The 12,687-nt window shown below is 40.6% G+C and overlaps 1 protein-coding gene across 1 annotated transcript in view; it reads right to left on the minus strand.

The window, feature by feature from the left end:
- PLXNB2 (plexin B2) overlaps positions 1–12,687 on the minus strand; it is a 324,368-nt gene that overhangs the window by 21,455 nt on the left and 290,226 nt on the right. The window contains exons 21-27 of the mRNA XM_068273635.1: positions 12,062–12,198; positions 11,116–11,216; positions 7,815–8,044; positions 6,175–6,353; positions 5,590–5,656; positions 5,173–5,319; positions 857–1,013 (exon numbers count right to left, since the gene is read on the minus strand). Coding sequence (XP_068129736.1) covers positions 857–1,013; positions 5,173–5,319; positions 5,590–5,656; positions 6,175–6,353; positions 7,815–8,044; positions 11,116–11,216; positions 12,062–12,198 — 1,018 coding nt within the window. The remainder of the gene's footprint in view (positions 1–856; positions 1,014–5,172; positions 5,320–5,589; positions 5,657–6,174; positions 6,354–7,814; positions 8,045–11,115; positions 11,217–12,061; positions 12,199–12,687) is intronic.

Consider the following 12,687-nt stretch of genomic DNA (forward strand, 5'->3'; position numbering starts at 1 on the left):
TGTGAGCCAATCACGGGGGAGCCGATGGTCTCGGAGGCGGGACAATGGCTCCGCCACTGGGCCAATCACTGCACTCGCTGCAACTGAGCAAGTGCCATGATTGGCCCAATAATGGAGCCATTGTCCCGCCTCCGAGACCATCGGCTCCCCCGTGATTGGCTTGCAGCGCTTCCCCCTGATTGGCCACATAGCAGGGCAGTATCAGCTGGAGCCGCGGCGAGGGGGACTGGATAGCTGCACGGAGGTCCCGAAGACCTCGTTACACGGCTTGCAGCGCTCCCTCGATTGGCCGCATGGAGGCAGAGACGGCAGCATCAGCTGGAGCTGCAGCGCGGGGGACTGGATGGCTGCATAAAGGTCCGGGAGACAACATTGATCGCACCGGTATATACCATACCAGAAGGGGAGGGTGGGACGTGCGGTGAGAAAAACTAGATCAAGACTAGAAAGACTAGATACACAGAAAGGCAGATGGCACACGGGAAACCAAGGGTAGACTCGGTGAGACACATTGCAAAGTAGAACAGAGGGGGCATTTATGGTACCTTCGGACTATAAGACGCACTGTCTTTTCCCCCACTTTCAGGCAAGAAAAAGTGCGTCTTATAGTCCGAAAAATACGGTAGTAAACTACTTTTCCTGATCTCTTGGAGTTTACTATAAAGGGATTCATACATGTAAATAACCTGGTTTTTTTGTACATTACAGGAAGCTTGCCCAATTTTACTTGAAAAAGCCTCCACCCTTAACAGAAATCAGGAAACAGAATGTAAAGAGGAATAATGCACAGAACATCGACAACTATTAAAAAAAAACAAAAAAAAAAAAAACATTAAAGACTACCTGAGGCACTTACCTATTGCTAAGCTGTCGGCTTTTGGTCGTTGGGTATATGGTAGGTTTTTATAAACCTGCTCAACTATTTTCTCTTTAACTTGTGTGATGGTGTCACAGTTTAACACCTTCACTGGCACAGGTTCCCCGCCTTCTTCCTGAACAATGACGTTAAGAGTCTGCACAGGGGACATGGTAACAAAAGTAAAGTTACTACTCAAAATAGATACAGGACATGAATGTGAGAATGATATAAATCCCCTGACTGTCTGCAGTATAACTTCTCTAGTAAATCTGTCACACTCCAGAGTGAAAACTAGCACAGGCCATGGTTAGACAACAATCCTCTGGCTTGCTTCAAATAAATTAAAGCTGAACTTCGATAAAAAAAAAAAAACAGTCAAGCTTATAGCAAAATCATACAAAATTTTTTAAGGTCAGCTTCTTAAAATCATTTAAAACATACGATAGGCATACAAAACAAAGTTGCAGAACACATAATTTGACCCCATTTTTGACACTTTGAGGGTAGGTGCACACATAACATGAACGGCTGCGTTTTTTTTGTGTGTGCACATTTTTGGTGCGTTTGCGTTGTTTTACCACAGATGCGTTTGTGTTTTGCATATACAATACGCATATTTGTTTTGTATGCGTTTTTCATACGTTTTACAATTGCGTTTTATGCAAATAACCAGAAAGACAACAGGAAGCGGAAATGCATCACAAAAACTTTTTTTTACAAAAACTGATATAAAAACGCATGAAAAAAGCATACCATTGCATTTCCATTGACTTTTATTTTGTGCGTTTTTGCATACTATGCAACAAAACCAGCATATGTGTTTTTTATATGCGTTTTTTCCTGTGGCCCATAGACTTCCATTAGCGGCAAAACCGCAGTGTTTTTCGCAGTGCTAGCGTTTATGCTAAGTGTGCACCTAGCCTTAAGGTGGAAAAGTATAAAACTCACACCTAATAACTACTGAAACCACCTGGTAAATTGAATTATAACAGTTATAAGTTCAAGATTATACCAATTTATGACTATGTAGTTCAGATAAGATTATTACACAGATTTAAGACACATCAAGGTTTAGACTTTGGTCACACACCACTCTATGCAATATCAGGTTGGCCATAGAAGACATACACTATAGATTGTAGGCCAGCAAATATCTACAGCCAGCATGTTCCGACTGGCCCACAGACATTGCAGGCCATGGAGCAGTAAAACGAGTTTCTGAATTCACTGTTAGGTGAGGCAGCCACCAGAAGCACTAACCCTGTGCTCAGGTGAAAGATTCTCTCTGAGGAGCAGATTATCCTCCAAGAAGGGTCTTATATCTGTCTAGGCTTCGTTCCCACTATACGCGCTGCCGTGCGCATGTCAGCAGCGCGTATAGTGTGCGACACGCAAGAACGGTAGAAGGGCATTGACAGCCCTTCTACTATTCCTGTCATATGCGCTGTGCAGCAGTGTGATGCGCTATTGCACTGCTGCATGCATTTTTCAAACATCGCAGCACTGACCTATTCACTGTAATGAAGGGGATCAGCAGCACAGCGTAGATGGCGTGCGATCGCACGTGTTGCATTCTGATCGCACAGCCATCTGCGCTAATTGATGTGAACGAGGCCTTACAGCAAATGGCTGGCTGAAAGGGACTGACCAAAATGCTACATTTATAGGTATCTTTAGACATGCTAACTGAACAATAGAGATGGGTACTAATGTACAATCTTACCAAATCTATGTAGCAGAATGTTAAGGTGGCCACTAACAGTCCAATTTCTAGCGAAAAATCGTTAGAGCGATCAGAAATTCTGATCGGATTGGTTGTAAATCTCAGTTGATGGGCACAATCGATAACGAACGATTATAAAAACAATCGTTCGATTGAGTTTTCGTCGAACCAAAACTTGGATTTTTTTTGTTGGTCGTGATAGATTGGAAGCAATGATTGGTTAGTTGATGGTGTAGCGAACGATTTTTCGTCCGATCTGAATTTCTGAACGCTCGAACGATTTTTCACTAGAAATTGGACTGTTAGTGGCCACCTTTAAACTGACTGAATATCCTTTGAATGGATTATTTAGGGAGTCCCTCATTATACAAAAATGAGGTTACATTGTACAATCAAGATTGTATCATTAGTAGTGGCAACACTTTCCAGCTCACAAGAGTTATCTGTCCAACATAAAACCGATAATGGTGCCCATGAATTATACAATCTTGATTTTACAATTTCACCACATGAATTTCATATGAGGGACTACCGTAAGCATATACTCAAAGGATATTCACTCAGTTTATCCTTCTACTACATAGCTTTGGTAAAGTTGTACAATCAAGTTTATATCATTAGTGGGCACCTATTTAATACGTTTCTAATAAAAAATACATTTTTAAAATCTGCACACTATATACTTCCTTAAAAGTGGGATCCGTCAGCCACAAAATCAAATTCCATTTATCCCCTGCTCTGTGTTTATTATGCAGCCTGCAGCCGTACCCTGCATTGCAAGCATTCCAATCTAATCATACTGTATCATGCTCTAACTAATCTTATCTCAGTCAGCCTGGCTCTATTTGATACATTGCTGACAAGAGGGAAGATTGTTCTCTCCCCTCCCACATTCCTGCTCCTCTCTTATTGGCCAAGGGCAGTTCAGCGTGAAGCTGCTGATATCTGATCTATGCGGTGTTCACGTGTTTACAAAGCAAGCTAGATATAACAGTGCAGTTTCTAGGAAAAAATAAAAAAAGAGTAAGGGAGGAATTGACATCAGGATTGGCTTCAGTCAGAGGAAGTAAAAATGGAAAATACCTTTTTTTCTTTACTTACTACCGGTTTATAAAATTCACTAAAATAAAAAAGTGGACAGTACAATACATATGTTATGTAATGTAAGTAGAACAAGTATTTATCTACATACACACACACACACACACACGTTATTTTTGTCCTGGGATAGTATGGCGGTCCCTGCTGCTTTAACTTACCTGGCATTATGATTATTTCCAGATTTAAGGTCTAAAAGCTGTATTTTTTCAAAAGCTTTTAGACCCTAAAAACAAGGGGAAAAAAACATACCACGGAGAGATCTGCAGCAGCTCCTGCATATAATTCACTCAGGTACGAGATTACCGCTCTGAGCTGCGGATTTCCGTCCCGTGCCTGACTCGGGATTACCGCTAACGAGGGTAAAGGAGAAAAAAAAAATCAGGAGCCTTAGGGTCCTTTTACACTTAATCAGTTGGTATGCATTAGTACGCGTTGGTGCACGTTTTTCCCATAGCAGTGCATTGGGAAGAAGATTTCAGTTAAAACGCGTTAAGTGTAAAAGAGGCCATAGGAAAACATGGGCATTACTTTGAAAAGCAGTTTTCTTTCAGTTATAACTGAGAGCAACTGATTAAGTGTAAAAGGACCCATAGCCTGCTGGTATATTATACCAGATCAGCTCATACCAATCTAGAATAAAAGCAGTGCATAATCAAATCAGCACCTGTAATGTTACAGTGATATCGTTTATTAAAGGGAACCAGAGACGAAGCACCCTCATGTATTTTACCATATATATCAGTGGGAACATTAGAGAAAACAACTACCTTGCTTTCTGGTTCATTCTTCACTGCTTGCTTCTAATCAGCCCTGATAAAATCCCGACTGAGCTTTCAGTCTGGCTTTGCTCAGGAATATTTATAGCTCAGTCTGTGTTCTCTCATGTCTTTTCAAGTCCAAGCCTGCCCCCTGTTGGCTCTGCTCAGGAATAATTATAGCCGAGTCATTATAGCAAAGCCAGACTGAATGCTCAGTCATGGATTTTATCAGGTCTGATAAACAAGCTGTGCAGTGCAGAATGAAACCGAAAGCATGGTAGTTGTTTTCTCTAATGTTCCCACTGATCTATATGGTAAAATACATGAGGGTGCTTCATCTCTGGTTCCCTTTAATCAAGTCAGTCATTAAGTTTAAGGTTTACTTCAAACACTATTTATGTAGCGATCAAATGTATGAAGAGGTCCTTCAGTTCAGGTGGTCAGTGTAGCTCGAGAGTCTGACGTGTACATTCTGATTTCACGGAACAGGTTAATGCTGAGACATCATAATCAGAAGACCATCTGCTGAGTGTATTCCACACACATTTTACCTAGACGGATATTGTTATACCACATCCAGGCAAAATCTTTGTCTAGTTTTCACGCACGAAAGTCTGAGATAAGCATCCAATTTTCCCTGGGGCATATCCTACAATTGCCTTGGATTATAGTACAAGCCATAATTCTAGCAATATTACTGAATGCTTTCATTAACTAAAGAGCTCACTCACCAACTGTGTATACTCCACATCATCCCCCAGTAATCCTGTATCATTCAGGGTGTATTTGGCTTTAGCCTGTATGGCATCCACAGGGCCCTTCTCCACTTGGTGCTTGATTGCCCTGAAGAGCTTGTATAGATGTTCGCCAGCTGTGTCCTGCATTTGAAATGAAATGAAAAATGTAAAAACGTGTCCATTAAATAGATGTGGGAATAGTGGTTAATGGAGATGTTATAATATAAAATCCCCATCCCCGAGTGGAAGCTTTGCTTTGTTCCTGCATGATGAAAGGCACACAAGCCAAATCTTTAACATCCCTGCAAAAATAGCTTGTACAAGCAAAACAACAGAACACCACAGGACAATCCAGTCTTCTCAGCTTTCACACTGCTTTCATTGTGCCATAAATATGTACTCATCACTTGCCTTTAAAAATTGGTATAAGCAAATGGACATCCAATTTGAAAGCATCCGTTCAACAACTGTTTCTGATCTGTAAAAGAAAAAAAAATACAAAAGTGTTTTACAATAAAGTACAAAGATACCCACTGTAATAACACGGCCATAGTTCATACTGTTTCACAAAATCGTGTCTGTTACTGTGGTCTCTCTACACAGGGAACTCCTTTATCCAACCCTTTTGCTCTCGCTCTTGGAACAGCTTGACTTATTAACATGTGATTCACATAAATACAGGTAGTCCCCAATTAACAAACAAGATAGGTTGTAGGTTTATTCTTAACCTGAATCTGTTCATAAGTAAAACACTGTAACATGATGAGAAATATATGTATATATAGTACCAGTACAGCTGAGAACCAATGTTGCCTCTGCATGTCCTCTGACATATAGCCACGAGTGATTACACAAAGCTTATTACGCTACTCTCGCGGTCAGCAATGAGAGGTCAGCACTCTGGGCCAGACGTCACATGATCTGCCTGATCCCCTGTGTGCTGCATCACATACAGGCACAACGTATAAAAAATACAAACCAATGTATGACCCTTACCTTCTCAACATCAGCTTAGGATTCTTGGCCACATACTGATCCATAAGCTCCACAAATAATGCTCTCATTATGTCTGTGTAATATTCCAGCTTCCCATGTAAGGCAACCGTAAGCAATGAGGCAAAGTAAAGCTTTTCTCTAGCAGAGAAGTCTTTCTGGGCTTCCAGAGTGTGGATGAACTAAAAAAGAATGAGATACATTAATATATGCAAATACAGGGAAAGGACTCTTGCACATCACAGCACAGATCTGCTCGATTCTATACATTCTGTACTGCCAGGCTGATTAGTTTTCAGCCAGTTGAAATGGAATCACAGACAAATATTCCACTGAGCATATTTGCAAAACTATTATAACCTATTAAAAAGAACCTGAAATAATTAATAGATTTACTTTTACTTTCCCTGGCCCCCCTGATGGCAGCTGTCATCTAGCTTCATAATGTAATATCTAAATCAATCTTTAAGTACAAGAGCTATTTTTATTTTAGACTACACAGCTGCTGCTCAGTTTTCTGTCTTTGTAGCTTGCACACAGCAGCTTTCTCAAGCTTTATCTCCTGGATTCAGAGATAAAAGAGTATCAAGAATCCTGTAGAGCAGGGGTAGGGAACCTATGGTGCGGGAGCCAGATGTGGCTCTTTTGATAACTACATCTGACTCACATACAAATCAGTAGGGATGGATTTACTAAGCTACACTGATCAAGCAGCGCAGCTTAGTGTGGCAGCGCAATGAAAATTTTCAAAGCAGGCACGCTACTACTGTAGCATGCACTACTAACTTACTCGTTCTTCCCCAAAACTAACGGCCGCTCCAATGTCCTAGTCTGGACCTCGTCAGGTCCAGTGACTTTGTAGGATGAGATCTCCGCACTTTGATTGGCCCAATAGGCTGCTGGTCACTTGACAGGCAGCCTATTGGGCATAAGTGCGGGGATCTCGTCCTACAAAGTGAATCAACCCCCAAGTCAGTTAGCTAATTACAAGCGGTTAGTCAGTAATTTTCCTGTCTGGGAAATTGCTGATGTTGCTGAAACCCAAGAGAAGCTGAAGACGTGTCTGAAACTTCTGCTGCCCTGCGGATCAACAGTATACACATCACCATGGCAACAGGGACGTGAGCCATTTGCTGCACATGCACACTGTCCCAGTTTGAAACATATTGTATGGCTCTCACAGAATTACATTTTAAAATATGTGGCGTTTATGGCTCTCTCAGCCAAAAAGGTTCCTGACCCCAGCTGTAGAGCTTGACACTAAAGCCCCGTACACATGCCAACCTGTGAGCGATTCGCAGGGTGGATCTACTTACCCTCAGTAACACCAAAGCCTAGTTAATCCCATTGTTTACACCGTCCCCCCCCCCCCCCTCCGTTATGCAGGAACCACTCGTCATCCCTACGTTCCCCCCAAATAGCAACAAAGTGCTTTGTCAACTACACAGCTGACACGTGTGCGCAGCCCGATGATGTTGCCTAAGGGGATGTACACACTAGAAAAATTAATCAACCCTTTCAGATAATTTTTGTAAAACAAGATTTTGTTTTTTGAACACCGAATAGTATAGCTAATCTAATGGAGAATATTACTTGCTGGGAGGATTCGTTAACTCTTAGCAGGGTGAGAAGCAATTACTTACAATAGTGAGGAAAGATTTGCTGTTGAGAAGGTTAGAAAACTGATTAAGAGCCTGTTCAACAGTCTGCCGCCTTGCTTCAGGAATATCCAGTTTTCCGGTGATCATTACATCTTTTTCACCATCTTTTGATGACCAGAAGAAAACTCTGTCTGTATAGCTCTTGTAGTCCAGAATTGGGATGCCAGCTTCATTGAGGTCACTAGTTTGGTCTTCCATCTCAATCATGATAGCTGAAAGCATCCAAACTTGTGTTAATGCTATGGCAATACTCTTATCAGGCAGTCTAATGTACAAGCAGAAAAGTGTCATAATACAGAGTACATGGCAAGAAATTGATTAAAACTGAACTATGAGGGTAGAAAATGTACACATATTACAGTCTGTTTGTTCAGTAACCAGACAGCTCCATAATCCACATGAATCGATTAAAACTTGTTTATGCAAGGATATTAATTGTTTTAATGCCCAACTAAAAAACCGTGAATAAGGCAATTTCTAATAGCAACCAGGATGATAAATTTATATGAATAGTTTGTAGAAAGCGTGATAAACAGAATATCTTCTTCACTGGGCAAATGTGCTTCCCACTAAACAACTTTTTACTTTTTGTCCACAGGATCATGCTGTACCCCTGTATACACCCTGTGTGTGTTTATAGAGAACAGCCCGTCTAATTCTTCCTTCTCAGCAAGTAATCACAAGTGTAATTTGAACTGTCAGCTCTGTGAAGGAGGTTAACCCTTTCTGTCCTCCCAGGAAACGAGGAAGTTAACACTGCAGGATTTCTGTTGGAGTGCTATAAGCTATAACAAATAAATGTTTTTCTTCAAAGGTTACTATGCCATTGCTAATCTTTTAGAGCTGAGAGGAAGTTCTTGGTTTAGGTCCGCTTTAATTGATACAAAATCATGCAATCAGAACTGCATATTTTTCAAACCTGTCCTCTCAGCACACCAATAGCACATATTGCAGGTAATGTCACATATGAAAAGGAGGCGTAATTAGTGTCTCAGAAGTAGGGACCACAATGCACCTCAGCACACACATTTTCAGGGACATCTGAAAGGCAGATAAACTGGTATCTATGAGGACAGCCTGAACATGTAGGAAAGTAATGCCACGACAAAAGTAATAGCCATCCAACATGGCAACCAAATCAATATGTAAGGTTTTATGTTTGACTGTAATACAGCTGTATGTGAAGAGTTGCCCTGCAGGGTGCATTGAATGAAAAGGTCTTTCCACTATGTTAAATATGTAGTTTTAACATACGGTATAAGAAACACCATCTGTAATAGTAACTTGAGCTGTTGTTGCCAGTGTTGGATTAAGATACTCCTACCATTCCCTAGGATTACTGTATACTAGATCGCTCATGTCACGCTGCCCACATGTTTTATTTGTGATTGTTTGCTGGAGTTTTAAAGCTTATAAAATGAATGCATTTATGCAAAATTGAACTTACAAGTTAAGAATGAGCAACGAATGGTGATCTTTTTTTTTTAGATCAAATCTAATTGCTCTTTCTACCCAGAGAGCTGTAAAATTTATACTGAACAGATCATTATAAAACATTCAAACAATTGTGTTAAGAGGGCCATACATCTGTCAATATGCCAACAGATAGACCCCTCTCTGATCGAATCTGATCAGAGAGGAATGTATTGTGCCTGCCCACACACTGCAGATAGATTTCAAATAGATGTCAGCACCCCCCCCCCCCCCCTTTGGTGAGCTGATGAGACTCCTGGCCTTCTCCAGTGTCACCATGAGTGCCTATGCCAAGTGACACTGGTGCATGTACGGACATTGCTGGTGGTGACGCTAGGAAGGTGGGCCTCCAACACTCACCACAGGCACAGGAAGGGGAGGGAGCACACACACACACAGCGGCTGCTGATGTGCACCCGATATCTCCACCATGATTAATCTTGTTGACCGATTTACCTGGAAATCGATTGAAAGTTCAATCAGGTGGCCATATTGTGGCACTGATTTTCCTCTAAATCGAAAAAAAATGTTGAATTAGAAGGTCAATGGGCCCACAAAATCGAGCAATGTATGGGCATCCTTAGAATCATTTGCAATTGTTATACATTTGATAGTTTACAGTTAAAATGCATATGTGTGTGTGTGTGTGTGTGGCAAACATTACAGCATCCGCAATGTGCCAGGGCATAACTAGCTTCCTGACTTGACGGTACTTCCACAAATTTCATACTTTAAAGTTTGCTACAGAAAGGGGCAGAAGAGGACAGAGGCTGCGGTCATCATATGACCTGTGTGGCGGGGTGTGGAATCTCATACATGATCAGTATCTCCTCTGAGTGTCACAATAGACTTCACTCTTCCATACAGTTCTTTCACCAAGTCGTCTGATTAAAGCGGATCCGAGATGTAAAACTATAACAAGTAACTTGTCTATATATCTTATCTAAAGTTTACACAGCATATCTATATGCAAACAGCTTCAACAGTTTATGAATATTTATGCCTGTGATACAATGAGGGCAGCCATGTTCTGTTTGTAATATTGTCACAGGCTGAGAGCAGGAGATGCTATCAGCTTGCCTGTGTGTAAATGCAGTCCCTTCTCCTCCTCCCTCCCCCCCTCTGCCTCTGAAATCTCTGGCTAGTAACACCTCCCCCTTCTCCTGCCCAGACTAAGCTTCCATAAGCTCTTGCTACTGTCTGAAAATACCAAGGCACTGTGAAAATCTGTGGACGAAGCTTGTTTGGTTTATAGGGAATTATAGTATTAAAACAAAACAAAAAAGTATTGGAATGCCCTATAAACTATATGAAAGGAACACAATTATGCAATGAGTAAAAGTTTATCTCGGATCCACTTTAAATCAGATTATTCAGTATCATTTTTTCCCCCTAAAAGTTGCGCCTTAGAATCACAAACAGGTTCATTCCATCTTCCTAACACGGACTCGTTAAATGTCACCCATAATGTGATCTGTGAGTCAGATATGTAAATAGACTCTCTGTAGGTGTCGTGTGGCATTAATCCAGAGCTGTGCATTCCAGCACCTCCCTCTGCATTACACATTAGATGATAGAAGGGCTTAGCATTTGTGATTGCTGTGGAAGAACACAGGTAAATGGCATGGATGCCACAGATAGTTACATCCACTGCTGGCACCGCCCATTAATGATCCTGAACGCCACTTGATAGATATTGCATTATTTGTTAAAATATCTGTGTGAGATCAGTTAATGGTCTGCATGTGGATAAATGTCGAGCTTACAATACTTAGAGAATAAAAAGCAATTTTCAGCAGAAATCTATTACCTGTGAATTCCTTCTTGCAGCGCTCTCTGACGCTCTCCTCTAATCCTTCCAGCTGCTGTCTAATCTTCTCATACTCCCTCTCGGCTTGCTGGCTTTTCCGCCTTCACAAATAACAGGCCTGTTAGACTATGCTAAGCACACCAGGTTTGCAATAATCAAATGGGTTAGAGGGACGGGATATTAGTTACAGTTATGTAGATGTTGCTTCTTGCTTGGTAGCTTTGCTAACATAACAATTCCTAAGATGCTACACACGAATGGCTAAGAAAAGCAATCTTGTGCGCATATACTGAACATAATGGCCAACAGCTTTGTACAGTATTGGATCTTATGTTAATGACCTTTTATTTGAGGGGTTCTATCTTAAAGTGTACCTGAAGTCGTATGGAGTGTTAAGAGATAAATGTACATGAATAAAGTAGCAATCCTACTTACAGCTTTCCTCACTGTAAGGGTTAAATAAACTGGTGTTGTAAATCCGTTCCATGCAGTTTCTTTGCTGCCGCTTATTTCTCCCTTATAACTAATCAGGGATCATACAACTTGTGTGTAGATGTGCAAATACTACTGACAGCAAGGAACAGGTATATTCAAGAAGTCACCATTACTTTGTATGGGAGTTACACAAACATCAAAGTACAATGAATGGCAGTAGGGCAGGAATATTTTTAAACCTAGATTCCTAACCCTCAAAATAAGAATATAGGACTCCAGGAAAATCCTATTTACGATTATTTCAATAGATACAAATGTTAATCTCGTCAATTTATGTTGACTTCAGATTTACTGCAATCGTTGCTTTTCTCTTCTAAACTGAATAGAGCATATTCAGTCCCGCAGAAATATAATCCATTGAAATGTGTAATACAGAAATAACACAAATGTTCAGCTATAAGACCATCTGATCTTTTGTAAACCAGGATATGAAAAAAATCAAATCACTTACCGATAGAAATAAATAGAAATGCCAATTATTAAAATCATTGGTATGAGAACTACAGGGATAATGATGTTAAGTGGTATTGCTTGTGATTGTCCATATTGAACTTTTCCCAGGACCCATTCTCTGTTCCCAAACAGGACCTAAGGAAAGGGAAAATAGCATGTGATAAAAATGGGATCGTATTATACATTTCCTTTGTGGAGGCAGCATTACTACAACTAAGGTTTCTTTTAAGGCCTCTAATGCCCATTCTAAATTCAAAACTGAACAAGGCAAATGCTGAACACAGTCAGAATAAATGAATATAAGTGAAGGAAAATCAGTAAAGACCCAGCAGACAATCTTAATCGTGTCCATGTTATCCAACATTAAAATAAAAGCTTGTTTATGCCATAGATACTTATTCTACTTCTTACAAGACAAAGACACTATGGTAAGCTAAACACTGTAGTACACGAGAAAGCTGCTACCATTCATGAGTGTGTAAAGGTGGCTATACAGCAGGTGACTTGGCGGCCGATCGACCATCTGACTCAGAGTATTGAACTCGATGGACGTATGTCTTTTTTCAACCCAAATAACTATATAATCAAATTCAATGAAAATCTGTGCCACCAAGTGCATGCTTT

Source organism: Hyperolius riggenbachi, chromosome 3 (genome assembly GCF_040937935.1).
Source record: "Hyperolius riggenbachi isolate aHypRig1 chromosome 3, aHypRig1.pri, whole genome shotgun sequence".
Classification (NCBI taxonomy): domain Eukaryota; kingdom Metazoa; phylum Chordata; class Amphibia; order Anura; family Hyperoliidae; genus Hyperolius; species Hyperolius riggenbachi.